The following is a 25271-nucleotide window of genomic DNA, read 5'->3' on the forward strand; positions in this document are numbered from 1 at the left end:
TGTCAATTTAATGGTCCCTCATCCGCTCCTCCAAAGTGTTTTTATGAGAAACTGGAAGAGTATGCCAGTCAGCACTACACTAGATTATTACATATTAGTAAGAGACATTTGCAGCCTCCGGGTTAGAGCACATGGCTGAAGACAGGAGACCTGGGTTCTATTCCCAACTCTCACTTTGTGAATGTCACTTAACTTCTTTATGCTGCCGTTAAAAGTGGGTTTAATCGTGCTTCATTTCCCTTAACTGCTTTGACATCTACAAATTAAGAAGTAGAAAGTAATACTGTTTCTTGAAATTGAAATTATGAAATTAATGGAGATATCCCATCTCCTAGAACTGGAAGGGATCTTGAAAGGTCATCGAGTCCAGCCCCCTGCCTTCACTAGCAGGACCAAGTACTGATTTTGCCCCAGATCCCCAAGTGGCCCCCTCAAGGATTGAACTCACAACTCTGGGTTTAGCAGGCCAATGCTCAAACCACCGAGCTATCCCTCCCCCCCTCTTATGGAGTTATTGGTCATGACTCCAGAGTTAGTCAAGTCAGAAGTTTTAAATTTAACAAGAGTGTAACGGTGTTGGGACTCGAAGGCCTGGGACAGACTGCCTGCTCTCTCCCTGAGCAGCCTTTTTATATGGCTGAGCCTGGCCCTGATTGGCTGTCTCCAATAAGCCCTTTTCATACTGGCTGTTAGTCTGCGCAGGCCCACTGGCCTGCTGCAGCCCCCTCTAACATGGAGGTGGGGCAGATGCCCCACTACAAAGAGCTTTAAGCCTTTATTTTGTGAAAATCTCAATAAAATGACCAAAAAATGAAACATAGTAAACTTTGTGTACTATTTTAATTTTTCATGGTGGTTTGATGAAAATTGGGATGATACAGAAAAAAATAGTAATTCTAAATTGACCCTTTTTCAAAGTTTTTCTTACGATTTGTTTTTTGGGGGGTTGGGGAGGAGGGGAAGATATCCTTTGCAAGAAATCTATCACTCTGATATCTATGCAATGCTCAAAATGTTGCGCCTTGTGTGCTGAATAATACAATATAATTTATATTGAAGGTATTTATCTGCGACATGAGTTTTAACTTTTTCTCAATAACTGAAAAGAAATCAAGCGGCACCTGGTATATTTAGCAGTGATGATGTAACGTATCCACATTGAGAGGGAAAGAGATGTCTGGAGGAAAGTTAATTGAGCTGGGAAACAGGCCCCCATGAGTTCAAAATCTCGGACAGTGTTTTTTTCCCATGCACCTCATCAATCTTATTATTTCCAAGACCCTTAACCCCAACCCTAGAAAGCAATTGTGTCACCCCATTGAGAGAGGTTACATAGAGTTGCTGTAGGCACAGTCAAGATTAGAACCCAATGGTGAAAATCCTGTCCATATTGAAATCAGTGGCAAAATTCCCATGGTCACCCATATGGCCCGGATTCCACGAGAGGCATCTAATATGGTAGACTCAAATCTTCTCTCTTAGGCCAAACTCCTTTTCAGATTATCCGATTTCTGACCACTAACCCACTATCTTCTCCCAGAGCCAAGGCTAGAAACCAGGATTCATGCTCTATAGTATGCTATGCTGTCTCCCAAGCAGTTGTGGCACCCAGTTGGAAGCTTTGTATCACACCCTCCCTCCTCTGATGGCTGAACTAAATACAGACTAGCAATTACTGCTGTAGCTCAAGTGCTAGAGAGCTGGCTGATGACTCAAGTGCAGGTGACTTTGTTTTTCAAGTTTTCTGTTTTAAAACAACTGGTTTATTTAATTCACACTATAAGAAAACATCCTGTAGCACACATTAGTAATTAAAGAATTATTATAATCTGTAAATAATGGCCTGCCACACCAAAATACAGGTGAAAAATACATTTGACATTTGTATGACTAAAAAGAATATCCAAAGTTGTTGTTATCAATGCTAATGTAGATTTTGGAAGAGGTGTTAAATCTCAGCCTTCAGGGTTTAAGACAATATTTAACTAACGGGATTAGAAGATCTAATACAGACTGTAGATTATCTCACATTTGCCTAAAGTGAGGTTTCTTGCACCCCTCTGGTGCTGGGTACTGTTAGAGGCGGGATAGTGGACAGATGAACCATGGTTTTGATCCAATATGGCAAAACCTATATTGCTGTGTAGGTGTTTCACAATCCAGCCATTTGTCATTTTTGATGATGGTATCTGCCTATTAAAATATATAACTTCTATGTATGAACTGGCATTTTTACTGTATTAGAAATTTGGGCCCTAGTCCTGCTGTTGAATTCATGTTGGTCCCATTGTAAGATTGGGGCTTTATTCTGTTTCACAGCTTCTTAGGTTGGAGGTTGGAGTCTTATAACAAATGTATCAGTCGGTTATGGAAGTGTGATCTTACATGGTCTTCCAACTGAAAGAAATTAAAAAGAGGCCAGCCCAAATTGTGGGGCAGGAAGGCTAAGCCACATCCCATTTGAAATCACTGTACCTGTCAGCCACTGGCTACTTTTCCTTGTTGGAAGACAAGCAATGGCAAAGAGTGGGATTGGCCAGCAGGCAGCATAGGAGGCCCGTAAAAGGCAGTATGGGGCAGAAGCAGGCCTCTTCTTGCTCCATCCCACCCTCACTATCCCTTTGGCTAATCATTTGAACAGTTACAGACAGGGTGGATGTGATTTAAATCAAATTGATTTAAATCATGCTTTAAATCACTAGTTAGGAAGACTCGATGTAATCATGGATTTCTACATAAAAGCACATTCTTGTTGGTTAAAAAAAAAACAAGGAATCCAGTGGCACCTTAAAGACTAACCGATTTATTTGGGCATAAGCTTTTGTCGGTAAAAAACCCACTTCTTCAGATGTATGGAGTGAAAATTACAAATGCAGGCATTATTAAACTGACACATGAAGAGAAGGGAGTTACCTTACAAGTGGAGAACCAGTGTTGTCAGGGCCAATTCAATCAGGGTGGATGTAGTCTACTCCCAATAATTGATGAAGAGGTGTCAATACCAGGAGAGGGAAAGTTGCTTTTGTAGTGAGCCAGCCACTCCCAGTCACTATTCAAGCCCAAATTAATGGTGTTACATTTGCAAATGAATTTTAGTTCTGCAGTTTCTCTTTGAAGTCTGTTTTTGAAGTTTTTTTGTTCAAGTATGACTACTTTTAAATCTATTATAGAATGTCCAGGGAGATTGAAGTGTTCTCCTACTGGCTTTTGTATGTTACCATTCCTAATGTCCAATTTGCGTCCATTTATTCTTTTATATAGAGACTGTCCGGTTTGGCCAATGTACATGGCAGAGGGGCATTGCTGGCACATGATTCTTGTTGGTTGTTATAACCTTAATACATATTCTTCACAACTCAGAGATAGATGTAGGTTTCATTTTTAGAAGGTACACACTATACATTTTTAAAGTGATTTATTTTGAAAACTTTTCAGATTAGTTTTACAACTGTATCACAAAATGAATGATTGTTTGGTTATTTCATTTACCAAAGGTAATTGAAGCAGATAGTTCACCTCCCAGTGACTTCATAAATATCTCCAATTCAACAGGTTAATCATTAATATTTGGAGGATTTTCTTGCCATGCTGTATTAAGAGGAGAACATCACCACACAGACATTTAAATTGTTTTATTTAACTTAAACAACAGCGTTATGTATTCTGGATTTTTTTTCTTCAACAGCAGACAGAGAATATTTTAACAAAACAAGCACATGCATTTTTGAATTTAGTTAAACATTCATGGTTTTTTTTAAATCAGGTTTGTTTTTGTTCAGATTGCTTTTAACTAAAATAGTTAAATGAAATATTTTTTTAAAAAACAAAAATTAAATCGACTATGTCAGCCAGGTCAACATGAGAAACTTAAAATATTGGCTTCTGCAGCTAATTCAGTCGTCTTCACCTTCATTTTCCTGTTTGTTCATAATCTGGAAAAGTAAAACAAGCTTTCCTGCTTTTTCAGGTCCCAAACGATTTCTCAATTTGGAATGAATTAGTCCAAAGGAAGAAAATATTCTTTCTACACCGGCAGAAGAAGCTACTGCTGTTAAAATTATATTATCACTTCAACAGTCTCTGAATCCAAATGCTTAAGTGACTTCCACCAGTTCACTGGTGTGACTTTCTTTGAAACATCATCAGCAAACATATATTTCTTGAATGGTTCACCCTTAGCTCTGAAGTTTATTATAGTAGGCATTATGGAGGGATGATAGTTGGATGTCCATGTCATAGCCAACTCCTCTTCTTCAGCAGTTAAGGTTTGACCCTGGTACCGAGTATTGAGAATATTTGCAAGAAAATGAGCTGGAGACAGTGCTTGTCCCATTCGTTTTTTTTAATGCTTGTAATTTAACTCTGTCATTGCATATTTCTCTTTTTAAGAGCTCACTCAGTTCCTTCCATATTTCAACAGCATCAGCAATAAAACAGCTATTTCCCTGCATTTTGTTCAAGGCTACAGAAACAGGCTTCGGGGCACTCAGCATGTGTTCAACATTTCTCTTAAGCCCAATGTTGAGAACTTTGGCTGTGACAGTGCCATCGATTTCTTCACGATTTTGTTCACAAACTGTCATCAATTAGGCCAGTTCTTGATATAGTGCTCAAAACAGTCCACTACTGAGTTCCATCGCACGTCTTGTGGCAGAGTTAGCTTGGTTCCTCCCACTTTTTTCAGAGCAGCTGCTGCAAAGTGGTTGTTACGGAAGTATTTTGCAATTTCAACAACATTAGCCTCTATTTCTGGAACACTGAAGTGTTTGGCTAGGAGGTGCATCAAATGAGCACTGCAACCGTATGTTATTAGCTTGGGACTCTCTTCTAAATAATTTCTTCTCATCTTGGATACATTTGCAGCATGGTCTGTGACCAAGCTGCATACTAGACATTTGAACTTTTTTTCACAGTTTGTTATAGCTTTTACTGCTACTTCTTGTAAGTATTCCGCTGTGTGTGCATTTCCTGATGTATCAATTGTTTCTGTAAGGAAGACATTCCCGTCTTCTGTTGTCACACAAGCACATACAACAGGATCATTGTAGACATTGCTCCACCCATCAAGACTCAGGTTAACAATTTCACCCTCTAGACCTTTTGCACACTGCTCAATTTCTTTCATACACTTTATCCAGCAATTTTCCTTCGACATCTGTACTGTATCCTGGGTGGACTGTATCCTGGTCTTAATGACTGAACCATGTTAAAGAAGTGTGAGTTCTCAATCATACGGAAAGGAGAGTTTGTTGCATAAACAAACCGGGCAATTTTTTCATCAATTATCTCTTTTTGTAATCTGCTTGTTCTTATCACAAACTTATCTATGGTAGTTTCTGGACGATGGAGATTTTTTTTTCTTTTTGATCCAGGTGATATACTGTGGCTATGTGACATACATGGTGTGACTGAAATACTATCATTGGCAGATAACTCTGAAACTATAGAAAATGATGGTGATCTTGAAGGTGGATAATCTTCAGAATCCTGTATGTTGAGGATGGATTCTCCTAAACAAAATAAGTCAATGCAGTTATTTAATTATTATTACCATACTGCTCATTTAGTATTACTCATTGCATTCATTGACACTCAGTACTACTTTAAAGGTGAAATTGTAAAAGGAAGATATGCCTTTTTCAGCTATTTATTTTTTTATCACAATTATATTTTTTGCTCAAACATGAGAATTCAAGAATAGTCCAGAAGGAAGACAGGCAGTCCTTAAGAAAGAAGTATGAAATAAAAAAGTTTACCAACCTGAAGATCCTGCATATTCAGACATGTTCCTTTCATCATCTTCAACGCAGCTCCTCCTGAGAAGGAACACTTCTCATGATGTTGTTTCATTCAGGCAACCAGGCCTTGCATTTCTTTGTTGCACCATTTGCATTTTGCACGCATGCCTATCTTACCCACAGGTAGAGGAACTTCATTAAAATATTCCCACACTGGGTCTCTCTTACGGCTTGCTGCTATTATATCCCTTCTAGTGAGAGAATGGTATGGTAGATCTCAAATCAATGAAGACTACACTCAGAAAGACCTCAAGACTTCTGGAATATGCTGCTCAAACAGTTTCACTTTTGTTTCTACTGCCTGTCCCTCCCTTCTCACATTTATCTCCAGACTTTTTCTCCTTGTCCAGATCTATTCCATCCCCAACAATCTTCTAATCAATGAACTTTTTTGAAACTTTGCACTTTTAGAAAGAGGTAAGGGATTGACTCTGTGTACACAAATTTGCAGAGGGACAATAGGGTTGAGGTCTGTTATTTCTCACCTCTATATATTATTTATCTATTTAAAAACATTTTTGCTGTTAACAAGCAGGTTATCTCTGGAGACCCAAATCCACAGTTTGAGAACTTCAAAGCTAAGCATCTCTGATGGTATCTTCTAGACTGAGCACTGAGTCCCATTGGGTAGATAGAAAGATTAACCTAAATAATATATACAGAAGCACCTGGAACCCCATAAGTATTGGTCCCTAATCCATGAACTACTGGAACTCATTTACAAAACTTTTCTTAAACATTACATGAATATATTGTCTCATACTATAGAATTCGAATTTATAATCCCTATTCCATGATGAGATATCTTTGAGCTATAATGTATCTTTATTAAAACTGTCTTTAAATAGGTTTTTTCCTCAAAAGTATTTTATAAAAAAAAATTAAATAAAAAAAAAATCTGATTTTTTTTTTTAAATCATTGATTTTTATCCACCCTGGCTATTGGCCTGAGTTAGTCCTGGGAAATAACAGGATGCTCTGGATTTGGGTATCAAAAGTGAAGGAAGGAAAGTGACAGCTCAGCATAGCTGTTGCTTTCCTTCATTTAGCTCTGTTGCCTGGACAGAGTGCCTTAAGGAGTTTCCTTGTTTAAACTAAAGAATAATAAGAAAGTTGTGGCCTCATAGCCAAAAGATTCTAATTTGTCTCTGTCCTTATTGGATCCCTGCCATTCAGAATCTACAGCAGGGGTAGGCAACCTATGGCACGTGTGCCGAAGGCGGCACGTGAGCTGATTTTCAGTGGCACTCACACTGCCCGGGTCCTGGCCACCAGTCCAGGAGGCTCTGCATTTTAATTTAATTTTAAATGAAGCTTCTAAACATTTTGAAACCTTATTTACTTTACATACAACAACGGTTTAGTTATATATGATAAACTTCTAGAAAGAGACCTACTAAAAAGGTTAAAATGTATTACTGGCACGCGAAACCTTAAATTAGAGTGAATAAATGAAGACTCGGCACACCACTTAAGGTTGCAGACCCCTGATCTACAGTATATTGTTTGAGAATTAAAATTAATTTTTCTCATATTGCCCTGTGCAGACTGAATATGTGTATGTGTGCACATCTCATCCCATCATGCTGCAAGCACATCTTCAACAGATGATTAGAATATGAAAGCTGTAGTATTTTATAGCATTAGGATTGGCAGTATAAGGATCACGTTGAGAGAGTAACATTTTTCCCTTTTGCATTTTTCGTACAGGGTTGAGAAGAAAGAAAGAGCCCGCTTAAAGACAGTGAAATTTAATTCCAAAATGAGAGGAGATAAAGGGGTGAGTTTATGAAATGTTAATTACTTTTTTCATTAATATGGGTGGTAACATGCTTGAATGGCTTATGTATGTGGATTTAACTTTCCTTATTTAATTATAACAGTTAAAAATTAAAATGTCTGTCAGACAAAACAGTTCATTCTAAAAATTATTATTTAACAAATTGTAATTTTTAGGGCTGTCAAGCGATTAAAAAATAAATCGCACGATTAATTGCACTGTTAGTAATAGAAAATCATTTATTTAAATATTTTTGGATGTTTTCTACATTTTCAAATATATTGATTTCAATTATAACACAGAATACAAAGTGTACAGTGCTCACTTTATATTTATTTTTGATTACAAGTATTTGCACAGTAAAAAAACCAAAAGAAATAGTATTTTTCAATTCACCTAATACAAGTACTGTAATGCAATCTCTTTATCATGAAAGTTGAACTTACAAATGTAGAATTATGTACAAAAAAACCTGCATTCAAAAATAAAACAATGTAAAATTTTAGCGCCTGCAAGTCCACTCAGTCCTACTTCTTGTTCAGCCAATCGTTCAGACAAACAAGTTTGTTTACATTTGCAGGAAATAATGCTGCCTGCTTCTTGTTTACAATGTCACCTGAAAATGAGAACAGGCGTTCTCGTGGCACTGTTGTAGCTGGTGTCGCAAGATATTCATAGATTCATAGATTCTAGGACTGGAAGGGACCTCGATAGGTCATCGAGTCCAGTCCCCTGCCCTCATGGCAGGACCAAATACTGTCTAGACCATCCCTGATAGACATTTATCTAACCTACTCTTAAATATCTCCAGAGATGGAGATTCCATAACCTCCCTAGGCAATTTATTCCAGTGTTTAACCACCCTGACAGTTAGGAACTTTTTCCTAATGGGGGGAGGGATAACTCAGTGGTTTGAGCATTGGCCTGCTAAACCCAGGGTTGTGAGTTCAATCCTTGAGGGGGCCACTTAGGGATCTTGGGCAAAATCAGTACTTGGTCCTGCTAGTGAAGGCAGGGGGCTGGACTCAATGACCTTTCAAGATCCCTTCCAGTTCTAGGAGATAGGATATCTCCATTAATTTATTTAATTTATTTTTATTTAATTTATTTATATAACCTAAACCTCCCTTGCTGCAGTTTAGGCCCATTGCTTCTTGTTCTATCCTTAGAGGCTAAGGTGAACAAGTTTTCTCCCTCCTCCTTATGACACCCTTTTAGATACCTGAAAACTGCTATCATGTCCCCTCTCAGTCTTCTCTTTTCCAAACTAAACAAACCCAATTCTTTCAGCCTTCCTTCATAGGTCATGTTCTCAAGACCTTTAATCATTCTTGTTGCTCTTCTCTGGACCCTCTCCAATTTCTCCACATCGTTCTTGAAATGCGGTGCCCAGAACTGGACACAATACTCCAGTTGAGGCCTAACCAGCGCAGAGTAGAGCGGAAGAATGACTTCTCGTGTCTTGCTCACAACACACATGTTAATACATCCCAGAATCATATTTGCTTTTTTTGCAACAGCATCACACTGTTGACTCATATTTAGCTTGTGGTCCACTATAACCCCTAGATCCCTTTCTGCGGTACTCCTTCCTAGACAGTTTCTTCCCATTCTGTATGTGTGAAACTGATTGTTCCTTCCTAAGTGGAGCACTTTGCATTTGTCTTTGTTAAACTTCATCCTGTTTACCTCAGACCATTTCTCCAATTTGTCCAGATAATTTTGAATTATGACCCTGTCCTCCAAAGCAGTTGCAATCCCTCCCAGTTTGGTATCATCTGCAAACTTAATAAGAGTGCCAGATGCACTAAAGATTCACATGTCCCTTCATGCTTCAACCACCATTGCAGAAGACATGCGTCCATGCTGATGATGGCTTCTGCTCGATAACAATCCAAAGCAGTGCGGACTGACGCATATTCATTTTTGTTATCTGAGTCAGATGCCACCAGCAGAAGGTTGACTTTCTTTTTCGGTGGTTCGGATTCTGTAGTTTCCGATTCCGAGTGTTGTTCTTTTAAGACTTCTGAAAGCATTCTCCACACCTCGTCCCTCTCAGATTTTGGATGGCACTTCAGATTCTTAAACCTTGGGTCGAGTGCATTGGTACCTTCTTTGCGTTTTGTCAAATATGGAGTGAAAGTGTTCTTAAAATGAACAATATGTGCTGGGTCATTATCCAAGACTGTTTTAAAGGAAATATATGGCAGAATGTGGGTAAAACAGAGCAGGGGACATACAATTCTTCCCCAAGGAGTTCAGTCAGAAATTTAATTAACGCTTATTTTTTTAATGAGCGTCATCAGCGAGGAAGCATGTCCTCTGGAATGGTGGCTGTAGCATGAAGAGGCATACGAATGGTTAGCATATCTGGCATGTAAATACCTTGCAATTCCGGCTGCAAAAGTGCCATGCCAAATGCCTGTTCTCACTTTTGTGTGTCGTAAATAAGAATAGGGCAGCATTATCACCTGTAAATGTAAACAAACTTGTTTGTCTTACTGATTGGCTGAACAAGAAGTAGGACTGAGTGGACTTGTAGGCTCTGAAGTTTTACGTTGTTTTGTTTTTGAGTGCACTCATGTAACAAAAAAAATCTACATTTGTAAGTTGTACTTTCATGACAAAAAGATTGCGCTACAGTACTTGTATGAAGTGAATTGAAAAATACTATTTCGGGGGGGGAGGGATAGCTCAGTGGTTTGAGCATTGGCCTGCTAAACCCAGGGTTGTGAGTTCAATCCTTGAGGGGCCACTTAGGGATCTGGGGCAAAATCAGTACTTGGTCCTGCTAGTGAAGGCAGGGGGCTGGACTCGATGATCTTTCAAGGTCCCTTCCAGTTCTAGGAGATGGGATATCTCCATTAATTTATTTATTTTGTTTATAATTGTAAGCAAAAATAATATACACTTTTATTTCAGTTATAACACAGAATACAATATATATGAAAATGTAGAAAAACATCCACAATAGTTAATAAGTTTCAATTGGTATTTTATTATTTAATAGTGCAATTAAAACTGCAGTTAATAGCGATTTAATCGTGTGAGTTAACTATGATTAATCGACAGCTCTAGTAATTTTATAAACAAGTCTGATTCAGTTTTGCCAGTGTTCCCAAATGTGTCTGAAAAACTAGGTTAGGAGTGAATGTTGTTGTTAATATAATATTCAGAGAGAGCCATAAATAGAAATGGTCCTATATGGTGATAGATTAATGCCAAAAAAAAAAAAATCATGTAGTATTTGAAAGCTATGGGTCTTTAATGGGACCAGAGCCTTAATGGTCTTTTTTGGAGGAGAGAGTGACTTTGCTCCTTCATTTTAAACAGTGACTACCCTATACAGTATTTTTTTAATAATGAAGAAGTCTAAAGAGTTTTTGTCAGTAGATCTGTCTGAGGATAATAAACCTACATATTGAGTCACTTAAGGACTATGTGAGAAAGATTCTCATTGTCAGTTAACAAAAACTCTAGGTTAACATTTATTGATTCATTTGTTATTGGTTCATCAGAAACTGAAGGGCAGTTTATGCATGTCAAAAACTGTTTTAGAGGAAAAAATGGTAAAAATTCACCCTGAGGTAATATTTAGGAAACTAATGTTTCACCAAATTATTACAAATGCTCAGAAAACAGAATTGTAATGCATTGTTTGACCATCCAAAATAGTCTCAGGAAAAATCTGTTACTACTATTTTTAAGATAGCCTCACCATTTTTCAAATTTTAGAATATAATTATATTCTGCAATGATTTAGATCATTTTGAGCCCTGAGTGAATCATAGAATCGTAAAACTGGAAGGAACTACAAGAGGTCATGTAGTCCAGTCCTCTGCACTCATGGCAGGACTAAGTATTATCTAGACCATCCCTGACAGGTGTTTGTCTAACCTGCTTTTAAAAACCTCCAATGATGGAGATTCCACAACCTCCCTAGGTAATTTATTCCAATGCTTAACTACCCTGACAGAAAGTTTTCCCTAACGTCCAACCTAAACCGCCCTTGCTGCAATTTAAGCCCATTGCTTCTTGTCCTATTCTTAGTGGTTAAGGAGAACAATTTTTCTCCCTCCTTCTTGTAACAACCTTTTATGTACTTGAAAACTGCTGTTATGTCCCCTCCCAGTCTCCTCTTCTTGAGACTAAACAAACCCTACTTTTTCAGTCTTCCCTCATAGATCATGTTTTCTAGACCTTTAATCATTTTTGTTGCTCTTCTCTGGACTTTCTCCAATTTGTCCATATCTTTCCTAAATACTCCAGTTTTAGTCAAATCAAACCCCTTAAAATAGGGATTGTAACAGATGTTTCTAGATCTTCTACAACAACTGATATGCTAATAAGCATAGCTAAAATACTTGTTTAGTTTAAGGACTTACCTAAATTACTAATGTGTTGACATTTTAGCCAAAATATGCTTTATAATTCTTTGGAAATAAATACACTAGTTATTTATTATAATCATTTTAAAAGTGGAGAGCGCTAATGCAGTAATATCCAGAGTAGGCTACTGCTATAGATCCCAAAGATTTCTTTTTAATTGTGTTTACTTAGTAAGTTAGATATTATCATTTGCTTTATATGATTTGTATAAATTCACAGAATCAAATTGAAGGGACAAGGTAATAAGAATATGAATATATAGTTGTGATAAAATAGGACTTATCTTTATTGGACCAACTTCTGCTTTCTTTTACTACATGGTTCCTGTCAGCAGATGCAATGTGCCTTTCATTGGTATTTGTAAGATAGCTTGGTGTACTGTTAGGTATATCTTCAACTGAGCAACCTCAAAAGAATTTTGTTTAATCAGTGCTTTCAACAGAGCAGTTTAAACAGTGCCTGTTTGGGTACCTGCTTACTAGATAATGCATGCTATGCCCATGTTACATATTGAAAGTTTTAATTAGTTGTATTAATAGTAAAATGCACTTAAATGTGTATTTGCATTTTTGCACATACTCTGTTTTAGATGGAAACAAATACCTTTAGTGACTTTCTGACGGCCAAATTTAATACTGCCTTGAGACTTACTCTGATCATTATTTATATTTTTTCAGTTTGCACATGCAAAATTACATATTGGAATATTATGCCATGCCAACTGAGGGTGCAGTAATTTTTATATATTTTTAATTTACTCTTTAATTTTATAGCATTTAACATTTTACCATTGAGGAGATTATCAGTGTAAAAAAAAGTAAAGTTATACGTTAATTTTCAAGTTTTTCACATTACTTGTAACTGACATCCTCAACCTGTGATAGTTGCAAAAGGAACATTTTTAGACATTTAAATATTTATAGTGATTGTTTTTAATTGAATTAGAATAATTTTGCAAAACATTACCATACAGCATATTCCTTGAGAAGATAATCGCATGTTTTTGTAACTTGTCTACCATAAAATTGTAAACAGTTAACTGAATTAACTATGTATTTAAATCATAGTCTTGTATGTTGACTGTAACAAAGATTGTACACAGTCACTGTGTACTAACACAGCACCAAAAATATGCATGAAATACTGAGTGGAAAAACAAACTACGCTTGCCATTGATAGAGAACTGCATTTCTTTCTCTATAATAACGTTTCCTGTTCCAAGCACTCATTAATCTTAAACTGTTCATAGTCTTTTGCTTCAGCTGAAAATTTTAATATTTCAGTTTCTCTTTAAAATACACTTAGTACTTCACTGTAATTGTCATTGGGTATTTTCCCCCAATGTAACTGTATGAAAGATATCTACTTGCAGTATTTCACATATGTATTATATTATACTACTTTGACATGTATCAAGAATTCTTATTTAAAGGATTCTATGTAATGATAAAGTAAATATTGCAGCTCTAAATATAATATTAATGAGAGAAAACATTAAAATGCCAATTCCATTTATTCTAAGGAAAACTGAGAAACTGGAGCTTGCATGATTATCATGTTTCTTGTCTATTCTTTTAATATACACATTTATCTCATTTTGCTTGTGCTTCTTCTGTGTTTAACAAATTCTTTCTTGTGTAATCTATCCATAATTTGCAATGGGTTTATGAAATATTTATAAAATTAATGTGCCTACGACTAATAAGCAATTCTCTCTAGCCTTTATAATCATATCTTTTTTTTTTTAATCATCTTTTGGCTAATGTTTTATTTAAAATCAGTACATTATTACTATTTATTTTGCAATGAAACTGACTCTGACCATTATACATGCAGTATATGAAATTATTGTTAAATGGTTTTAAGTCAATAAAATTTACTGTAGAGGAAGTCAAATCAAAGATTAGTTTTATCAAATATTTTTAAAAGGTAGCTAAACAAAAATGAGTATTCTGCCAGAAGTGCATTAAAAGCACCACTGCGTTGTTCTAATTGTCAAAAATAGCTAAATCTTTCTGCCTTATGTGACTTGCACCAAAATTTTGTCAGAGCTTTCCATAATGTTCTTCTTTTGAAGTTGAGACATTTTGTCTGACTTATGCTCCATGGTGGCCTTTCCCTCGTGCTGCAGTTGTATTTGTTATGTGAGACCTCCGTTTGTGGAAATCCATGTTACATGCTTTGTGTACGTGGTTGTGAGAGCTAGGGTTAATTTCAATTTTAAGAATGATTGATGGACCTCTGTGCTTAAGTAGCAATGACTTGCTGCCATCAGCTTAGATACTGAAGCTCAAGAGGATCATAGCCCAGAATCCTGCCCATACCACCTGTAGTTCATGCAAACATATGATTGGTTAGGTGCCAGTTCTCGTGCCCATATGTCAGGATGATACTTCTCACAGCTGAATACTAGTTTTCCTAGTCACTGATGCCAACCAATTAAGGGCTTTTATGAACTTCCTACTTAATATTTTTAGTGCTGTTTTTTCCAGAACTCTCCCTTCTCTGACAGGCCTTATTGTGCTCCACTGGTACCATATGCCTTTTTTGCACTTGGTAATATTTAAATAACAAAATACATTATTTTAACAGCGGCAGTGGTGACATCAGTTCATCCTCCAGCATCTGACATTGCTAAACAAGTCTGTGTTAAAGCAGATGGCCGGAAAGGCTGTGAACATTGTAGTAGAGAGCAAACTACATGATACACTGCAGGCATTCACTGAATAAATGCCAAGCTTATCATTGTGCTGGTTGTGCACTAGCCCTGAAAAAAGAGCACAGCAAGTCAAAGAAGCACAGCGCTGCCTGACCCCCTAATTGCTGCTATATCTCCTTGCACATGGTGTAATGGTAGGGAAGAAAAAAGCACTTTGTACATGTTTCTTCCAATAAGGCTTACCTTCATCTGGATCATATTGTGATTAAGGGAGGGTATGATCAAACTGGATAAAATATGATGGACAAAACATATTGCAGTTATGCTGTAGATTCTAGAATAACTATTAATAGAATCCTTATAGCATGAACTGAAAACCAGTACTTTCTTTTGAAGAATTTACTTTGAAAAATGGCTCTGTAGAAATGGCATTGTGTTGCTCCATGCTTCTGGCACAGTTTCCATATCACATGTTTTTAATTTAGAAATAAACTCTGCAAACTCAGCCACTCCTTTCACATCATCACCAGTAACAGAAGTTCTGCAGGCCAGATGAAGTACACTGACTGACTGCTTATTAAACAAGTCACTTAATGATACAGGGAGCAGTTGTGCACAGTAAGAAGGTTCCATTTTAATATAGTCACTTTCCAGAATAGAACTACGCTGTAAGGATGGGAGGCTTCCATCATATTTTCAGCAGTAGACATCACCAATTTTAGTTAAATCTATGTTGCCATCTTCCACATACAATGTACATAAAGATGTATATTCATCTTATTTGTAAAGTAGCCTAGGATTGTAATAATAGCTTGAGCTCAAATGGAAAAAAAATTGTGAGTAAAAAAAAATCCTCACTAAATCAGGATAAAGCATCTGAGCTGTACAAATCCTTCAGCAACATCAATACCAGAATTCCTAATTCTTGCTGAATACCATCCTGAGCTTTGCAGTGTCTGATTTCTAAAATGTCAGTTCCACCTCTATGCCCCATCCCCACAATGCTGAAGAAAAATTAACAATCTGAACAAATGAAACAAGTATGTGTTAAGAATGGATCTTGGCACTGGGATGTGGACTTCCCCACTGCAATGTTCATTTCTTGCCATGAATTTGTGAGGAATTGCTGATGCAGAAGATTTAAGGAAAACGCAGAGATTTTTTTTTTAAATGATGATGAATGTTTTAAGCGGACAAAACTATTGTTTTTGTAAAATTGTTATTTTCATCACTCTTTTTCCTGGAAGTAGTATCAGCATTTAATTATTTTGCTTTCATATACATTGGCTGTCATTCAAATATATAGTTGTGCCTTTACAAGCAGATAATGCTGTGAATACCTGGTTACCCCGTACTAGCTAATATCTGTGACTTCCTCCGTTCTATTTATCAAATGGGTTTTACTTTTGATGGCTTTAGTAGCCTACTGGCTCTCACTTTTTTCTCTTCACAAAGGATCTGAATTATGAAGCATAAGGCTACAGATGATAAACCATGGATACCAGCTTTCCAATTCTTTCAGTAGTTAACATGCAAAATATGGAGGGTTTGAGCATAACCAAAAGCCCACTCTATTTCTGATGAGGTGGGGTGAGGATGTTAAATTAAAATATAAACTGCATCATGTGGTTATAGGAGTCAGCTTCCACAAAGCTGCTGGGGCTGGGCCTTTGTACACACAGACATTAGACATCCTTTGTTTTGCCCCTCCTTCTCTTCTTCAGCAGTCATTCAATGACAAGCGTAAAAAGAACCTCTTTTCCCGAAAATTTCCCTTCTACAAGAACAAGGACCAGAGTGAGCAAGAAACCAGTGATATTGACCGTAAGTACGTGGAATCCAATGGAGAGAAAAACACACACACACACCAAAGGGCCTGCTAGCTTCCAGTAGGGTGTTACCTTGGAGACAGTTTCAAGAGCTGCAACAGGTTAATGGAACTCAAACAATGCGAATGACAAAACAGCCTTTTAAATCAATAAATTGATTCATGTGCTGTTACAGTACATCCTAACTGTTCTTGGAATCCAAGAGCAGCCTTGTTCATCGTGAACTGGATGGGACTGTGGGATGACAATTATGTGCGTAACTGGAGGTGATAACTAAGTTCTGTTACTCTGTTAATTGTACCTTATGAATAACTTCATAGAGAGTGCACTGCTGTAAAACTGTTACTCGGATTATAAATGAACTATAACCAGTCACTTTAGACTGGTTCTTTGAAATTTGTTCTATTTTAATCTTTAATTGTAATACTGTCCTAATTTTAAGGATGTTTCTTTTTAATTCTTTATTGCCTTCATTGCAAAAAAGTATTTTTGAAACAGAAATCTTATTTTTACAATAAAAATAAAGTTGATTGTTCAGATCTTCACCTACTATAAACTCTCTCTGCCTTTTTCATCACTGATAACACTTCAGCTGCTAGCCATTTTAAATCCTAGGAGCTGACTGTGAAAAAAATTTCTGTAGATCTATGTCTCCCTGTAATGTTCTTGAAACTGTCTCTTATCGTAGCGCCAGTTTTATACATTACTGACAGTTATTTTTTTTTTTTTTGTGATTATCTTTTTATTGCTTGCACTCTGGGGACTACTCTACAGGAGATCCCTGACGACATGGGATCAAAAGGCCTGAGTAAGTGATCAAAATGCTCCCAAGTTATATTTAACCTCCATCTGTAAACTTAATTTTTATAGATCCATTTTGAGACTGGTGGTATTGCTCTGCTGACATAAGGAGGTTAATTATTTCAAAGTGTTTTATAGAATTTTCTTAATTTGTAACATTCTTTGGTTTTATCTTTTAAGATCTTGCTACTTCATTTAATTTAGGTAACAACCACATTTTATTTTTGGTTTAGAAGTTTACCCAAATATACTCTATGTCACAGACGATGACTGCTCTCTCTGAACTAGTTAATGTAACTTTTCTAGTACGTCATTTTTATATTGGCTTTAGCATTAATTTTTTTTAAAAATACAGTATTCTACAGTTATGATCCACACCACTGCAATAATGCTTATTCCCTTCAGTTCTTTTAATTATTATTGTAGAATATTGTATTTTTAATGGCCGCTACTACTAAAATGCCTTTACATATTTTAAAATTAGCAGCAGTAAAAATAGCTTCATTTTCTCTTATGTGATGGAAAATGCATTCTGACAAAGATAAGATGGGGAGGAGGTTCTATCTGATCTATTTTGGCTTTTATGTGGTACTCACATAAGAATACTGATCATACAGTAAGGGGATTATTATTAGGCACATGTCTTGAATAAGTATCACTTTCAGTTCCTACAAAGCCATGTCTGTTTTATTACATGAAGAATAATAGCATTGGGGATGCTAGATAAGTAATGCTGGATTAGTAATGGCCATGTTTTGAATAATTTAGTTTTGTAATTTAAATTATAGCAAGTTTTTAAAAACTACCAATTACTTTAGTAGACCTATCTATGTATAATTGTCTGGGTGTTCAGGCACCACTAGCATGATAATCCAGCAAAGGATGAAATTTGCGGGTAAAGTTAAAATTTACTAGCTTAGTTTTAAAATATTGGTGATCAAGACACACAACTTATCTCATACTTCTGGACTGGTAAGGCTCTGAGGCCACAGACAAAACATTCCGGTGAGTACTAACTTTCTATTCTACCAACCTATTAGAATTCTTTGAGGGGGTCAACAAATGTGGACAAGGATGATACAGTGGATATAGTGTACTTGGACTTTCAGAAAGCTTTTAACAAGGTCCCTCACCAAAGGCTCTTAAGCAAAGTAAGCAGTCATGGGATAAGAGGGAAGGTCCTCTCTTGGATCATTAACTGGTTAAAAGATAGGAATAAATGGTCAGTTTTCACAGTGGAGAGAGGTAAATAGCAAAGTCCCCCAAGGATTTGTACTTGCACCAGTGTTGTTCAACATATTCATGAATAAGGCTGTGATTCTTTCATGGAGGTCATGGATTCCGTGACTTTCTGCGACCTCCATGACTTCCGCAGTGGCTAGTGCGGCTCACTTCAGGGCCACCCGAGCAACGGAGGGTGTGGCTGGTCCCAGGGATGGCCCAAGCAGCAGCCCCGGGGAGCATCTTAGCAGCGGTCCCCGGGGCAGCCACACCGGCCGCTGCTCGGGTGGCCCCAGGCAGCTAGCTCCAGGGACTGTCAGAACAGCAGCTGGTATGGCTGGCTCCGGGGAACTCCCAAGCAGCAGTTCTGGGGGTGCCCTGGGGACCGCCCAAGTAGAAGCGGTCCCAGGGCGGCTGGAGCAGCAGCATGGGGGGGCCGGACGGAGAGTGGTCCCCAGGAGCAGCAGCCGGTGGTCAGTCAACTCCCTGCTCTGGAGCAGGGGGCCCCCAGACCAGCAGGACCCCAGAAGTAGAGATTTAGTCAGGTATTTTTGGTTAGAGTCATGGACAGGTCATGGGCCGTGAATTTTTATTTATTGCCCGGGACCTGTCCATGACTTTTACCAAAAATACCCGTGACTAAATCTTAGGCTTATTCATAAATGATCTGAAAAAGGAGATAAACAGTGAGGTGGTAAAGTTTGCAGATGATACTATTACTGAAGATAGTTAAGTCCAAAGCTGACTGTGGGTGACTGGTCAACAGAATGGCAGATGAAATTCAATGTTGATAAATGCAAAGTAATGCACATTGGAAAACATAATCCCAATTATACATACAAAATGATAGGGTCTAAAATAACTGTTATCACTCAAAAAAGAGATGATCTAGTCATTGTGGATAGTTCTGTGTGCAGCAGCAGTCAAAAAAGCTACCAGAATGTTAGGAACCATTAGGAAAGGGATAGATAAAAAGAATAAGAAAATATAATAATGCCACTATATAAATCCATGGTACGCCCATTCTTTGAATAGTGTTTGCAGTTCTGTTTGCCCCATCTCCAAAAAGATATATTAGAATTGGAAAAAAATACAGAGAACAGTAACAAAAATCTTTAGTATCAGAGGAGTAGCCGTGTTAGTCTGAATCTGTAAAAAGCAACAGAGGGTCCTGTGGCACCTTTAAGACTAACAGACTTAAAGACTGTTAGTCTTAAAGGTGCCACAGGACCCTCTGTTGCTTTTTACAAAAATGTTTAGGAGTATGAAACTGCTTCCATCTGAGGAGAGATTAGAAAAACTGGAACTGTTCAGTTTCGGAGATGACTACGGTGGAGGGGGGTATGATAGAGGTCTATAAAATCATGAATGGTGTGGAAAAGTGAATAACGAAGTGTTACTTACCCCTTCACATAACACAAGGGTCTTGTGTGTGCTTGCTGTGGAACTGCTTCCTGAAATGAAGAGCTTCTGGCAGCAGAAGCACTACCTTCCAGGCCTCCATAGTCCTCATTCTCTCTGTACAGGTAGCAAGATGCACACACCAACCCCTGAATACGTGGAACATTCCCTGTGTCCAGACCAGGGGTTCTCAAACTGGGGTTCATGACCCCTCAGGGTCGCGAGTTGTCAGCCTCCACCCCAAACCCCGCTTCAGCTCCAGCATTTATAATAGTGTTAAATATTTTTACAAGTGTTTTTAATTTATAAGGGGGGGTCGCACTCAGAAGCTTGCTCTGTGAAAGGGGTCACCAGTACAAAAGTTTGAGAACCACTGGTCCAGACCTTTATCCACTGAACACTCATGCACTGGGCCTGATATTCTCAAAGGAACAGTACACACCAGGTTGTAAGATTCAACTCAAGACCAGCACTTTGCTTAACACACAGCACTTAGATACACTTACAGTGAAAACAAGAATAAGTTTATTATCAAAGACCAGTGATGCACATGAGAATGAAGAAGGATATTGGAAACAAATGGTTACATATAAAACAAAATCATAACATCACTACCTAGAGACAAAACTTAACTAACTGGTTAACCTCCTATCTAAAGAATTTTCTCTCGCCCAAAGTCCTGTTCATTGTTTTCAACCAAGATTGGCTGAGCCCCTCCTTCTATGAAAACAAACACACTGTCTGTTTAGTTTGTAGGTGCAGGATGCCACAGTGCCCTCTTTGCCTTCTAGAAATACCTCCAACGTTCATTGTCTTTACTCATAAAGAAGCTAAACCCCTGTTGAATTCATATCTCTTCATAAATGTTTGACTTCATTTGTAAATGGGCATCCATTGTGTTAGCTTAAAATGCTTAATTTATATCCCAACAGAGAGATATGTGTTCCTTATCTCCTGTCTGGAGGAATCTGTCTAATTGTCATCTTTTGGTGAACTGCTTTTAATTTACATGCTTAAGAACATAATTTTCTAATACATATACATAACTCCTTGCATAGTACATGTACATACTTTTCACAATGATATTGATGATTTTGCTGCAGTCTTTGCTAGTTGGATCTCCTCCTCTTCTCATGGCTGATATTAAGCCCTGCAGTCCTGCACCTTTACAACTCATGCCCTAACCCTAATCCTGGAGGCCAAATTTAGGCTGTTAGGGAAGAGACTGAAATCCAGGACCTCTATGGTGGCATTCTCAGAAATGCTCCCAGTTCCACGTGCAGGGCCAGGTAGGCAGGCAGAGCTTCAGAGTCTCAATGCGTGGATGAGATGATGGTGTAGAGAGGAGGGGTTTACATTCATTAGGAACTGGGGAAACTTTTGGGATGGGGGGAGCCTATACAGGAGAGATGGGCTCCACCTAAACCAAAGTGGAACCAGACGGCTGGCACTAAACATTAAAAAGGTTGTAGAGCAGTTTTTAAACTAGGAGATGGGGGAAAGCCGACTGCTGCAGAGGAGCATGTGGATCGGACAGAGACTTCTCTTAGGGGAGAGTCTAATGATAGAGAATCTCCAGGTTCTAGTCAGGAGCAGAGGATGGAAGAGGATAAAGTATGGGCCAGATCAGATGATAAACATTCACATAAAAAAGAATCTGATACATCAGAAAAGGACAGACAAATAAACAGTGACAAGTTTTTAAAGTGCTTGTACTCAAATGCTAGAAGTCTAAATAATAAGATGGGTGAACTAGAGTGCCTTGTGATAAAGGAGGATATTGATATAATAGGCATCACAGAAACCTGGTGGACTGAGAGCAATCAATGGGACACAATCATTCCGGGGTACATAATATATCGGAAGGACAGAACAGGTCGTGCGGGGGGGGAGTGGCACTATATGTGAAAGAAAATGTAGAATCAAATGAAGTAAAAATCTTAAGTGAATCCACATGTTCCATAGAATCTCTATGGATAGAAATTTCATGCTCTAATAAGAATATAACATTAGGGATCTATTATAGACCACCTGACCACTGACCAGGACAGTGATAGTGATGATGAAATGCTAAGGGAAATTAGAGAGGCTATCAAAATTAAGAACTCAATAATAGTGGGGGATTTCAATTATCCCCATATTGACTGGGAACATTTCACTTCAGAACGAAATGCAGAGATAAAATTTCTCGATACTTTAAATGACTGCTTCATGGAGCAGCTGGTACGGGAACCCACAAGGGGAGAGGCAACTCTCAATTTAGTCCTGACTGGAGCGCAGGAGCTGGTCCAAGAGGTAACTATAACAGGACCGCTTGGAAATAGTAACCATAATACAATAGCATTCAACATCCCTGTGGTGGGAAGAACATCTCAACAGGCCAATACTGTGGCATTTAATTTCAAAAGGGGGAACAATGCAAAAATGAGGGGGTTAGTTAAACAGAAGTTAAAAAGTACAGTGACTAAAGTGAAATCCCTGCAAGCTGCATGGGCGCTTTTTAAAGACACCATAATAGAGGCCCAACTTCAATGTATACCCCAAATTAAGAAACACAGTAAAAGAACTAAAAAAGAGCCACCGTGGCTTAACAACCATATAAAAGAAGCGGTGAGATATAAAAAGACTTCCTTTAAAAAGTGGAAGTCAAATCCTAGTGAGGCAAATAGAAGGGAGCATAAACACTGCCAAATTAAGTGCAAGAATGTAATAAGAAAAGCCAAAGAGGAGTTTGAAGAACGGTTAGCCAAAAACTCCAAAGGTGGTAATAAAATGTGTTTTAAGTACATCAGAAGCAGGAAGCCTGCTAAACAACCAGTGGGGCCCCTTGATGATCAAGATACAAAAGGAGCGCTTAAAGACGATAAAGTCATTGCGGAGAAACTAAATGGATTCTTTGCTTCAGTCTTCACGGCTGAGGATGTTAGGGAGATTCCCAAACCTGAGCCGGCTTTTGTAGGTGACAAATCTGAGGAACTGTCACAGATTGAAGTGTCACTAGAGGAGGTTTTGGAATTAATTGATAAACTTAACATTAACAAGTCACCAGGACCAGATGGCATTCACCCAAGAGTTCTGAAAGAACTCAAATGTGAAGTTGCGGAACTATTAACTAAGGTTTGTAACCTGTCCTTTAAATTGGCTTCTGTACCCAATGGCTAGAAGTTAGCTAATGTAACGCCAATATTTTAAAAGGGCTCTAGAGGTGATCCCGGCAATTACAGACCGGTAAGTCTAACGTCGGTACCGGGCAAATTAGTCGCAACAATAGTTAAGAATAAAATTGTCAGACACTTGGGCCTGGTCCACACTACCCCCCCACTTCGGACTAAGGTACGCAAATTCAGCTACGTTAATAACGTAGCTGAATTCGAAGTACCTTAGTCCGAACTTACCGCGGGTCCAGACGCGGCAGGCAGGCTCCCCCGTCGATGCCGCGTACTCCTCTCGCTGAGCTGGAGTACCGGCGTCGACGGCGAGCACTTCCGGAATCGATCCCAGAACATCGATTGCCTGCCGTCGGACCCAGAGGTAAGTGTAGACGTACCCATAGAAAAACATAAACTGTTGAGCAATAGTCAACATGGTTTCTGTAAAGGGAAATCGTTTCTTACTAATCTATTAGAGTTCTTTGAAGGGGTCAACAAACATGTGGACAAGGGGGATCCAGTGGACATAGTGTACTTGGATTTCCAGAAAGCCTTTGACAAGGTCCCTCACCAAAGGCTCTTACGTAAATTAAGCTGTCATGGGATAAAAGGGAAGGTCCTTTCATGGATTGAGAACTGGTTAAAAGACAGGGAACAAAGGGTAGGAATTAATGATAAATTCTCAGAATGGAGAGGGGTAACTAGTGGTGTTCCCTAAGGGTCAGTCCTCGGACCAATCCTATTCAACTTATTCATAAATGATCTGGAGAAAGGGGTAAACAGTGAGGTGGCAAAGTTTGCAGATGATACTAAACTGCTCAAGATAGTTAAGACCAAAGCAGACTGTGACGAACTTCAAAAAGATCTCACAAAACTAAGTGATTGGGCAACAAAATGGCAAATGAAATTTAATGTGGATAAATGTAAAGTAATGCACATTGGAAAAAATAACCCCAACTATACATACAATATGATGGGGGCTATTTAGCTACAAGAAGTCAGGAAAAAGATCTTGGAGTCATCGTGGATAGTTCTCTGAAGACGTCCACGCAGTGTGCAGAGGCGGTCAAAAAAGCAAACAGGATGTTAGGAATCATTAAAAAGGGGATAGAGAATAAGACTGAGAATATATTATTGCCCTTATATAAATCGATGGTACGCCCACATCTCGAATACTGCGTACAGATGTGGTCTCCTCATCTCAAAAAAGATATACTGGCACTAGAAAAGGTTCAGAAAAGGGCAACTAAAATGATTAGGGGTTTGAAACAGGTCCCATATGAGGAGAGATTAAAGAGGCTAGGACTCTTCAGCTTGGAAAAGAGACTAAGGGGGGATATGATAGAGGAATATAAAATCATGAGTGATGTGGAGAAAGTGGATAAGGAAAAGTTATTTACTTATTCCCATAATACAAGAACTAGGGGTCACCAAATGAAATTAATAGGCAGCAGGTTTAAAACAAATACAAGGAAGTTCTTCACGCAGCGCACAGTCAACTTGTGGAACTCCTTACCTGAGGAGATTGTGAAGGCTAGGACTATAACAGGGTTTAAAAGAGAACTGGATAAATTCATGGTGGTTAAGTCCATTAATGGCTATTAGCCAGGATGGGTAAGGAATGGTGTCACTAGCCTCTGTTTGTCAGAGGATGGAGATGGATGAAAGGAGAGAGATCACTTGATCACTGCCTGTTAGGTCCACTCCCTCTGGGGCACCTGGCATTGGCCACTGTCGGTAGACAGGATACTGGGCTAGATGGACCTTTGGTCTGACCCGGTATGGCCATTCTTATGTTCTTATGCCCATTACTATAGTGTCACACTACTGGTTATTATAGAGACAAGGTGGGTGAGGTAATATCTTTTATTGGACTAACTTCTGTTGGTGAGAGAGACAAGCTTTTGAGCTTACACAGAGCTCTTCTTCACCACTGAGCTCTGTGTAAGCTCAAAAGCTTGTTTCTCTCACCAATAAAAGTTGGTCCAATAAAAGATATTACCTCACCCACCTTGTCTCTCTAATATCCTGGGACCAACACAGCTATAACAACACCGCATGCACAACTGGTTAGTCTAATAAACTGATGAAATGGTGTCTCCAAGGTGCATACTGCTTGTTGTGTCCTCCGCAGGATGCAATTCTTTCACGCTCTATAGGTAGACTTTCATCTCTCTTTATTCTTCTTCAAGTAGTGTCCCTGTGGGTGCTCCACTTTAAGTGTTGGTGCGTTCCTGTGCCGCA

General features: G+C 38.3%; 1 protein-coding gene across 3 annotated transcripts in view; it reads left to right on the plus strand.

Annotated features, from left to right (window-relative positions):
- The window catches only part of DLG1 (discs large MAGUK scaffold protein 1), a 390639-nt gene that overhangs the window by 323517 nt on the left and 41851 nt on the right, over positions 1–25271 (plus strand). For 2 of the 3 annotated variants that reach the window (XM_065410859.1, XM_065410860.1), the window contains exons 17-18: positions 7509–7578; positions 16351–16450. In XM_065410859.1, the coding sequence (XP_065266931.1) occupies positions 7509–7578; positions 16351–16450 (170 nt within the window). Of the gene's footprint in view, positions 1–7508; positions 7579–16350; positions 16451–17229; positions 17264–25271 lie in introns of all 3 variants that reach the window. The other variant, XM_065410861.1, reaches the window with a different exon arrangement.

This window comes from Emys orbicularis, chromosome 9 (assembly GCF_028017835.1).
Source record: "Emys orbicularis isolate rEmyOrb1 chromosome 9, rEmyOrb1.hap1, whole genome shotgun sequence".
In the NCBI taxonomy this organism is placed as follows: domain Eukaryota; kingdom Metazoa; phylum Chordata; order Testudines; family Emydidae; genus Emys; species Emys orbicularis.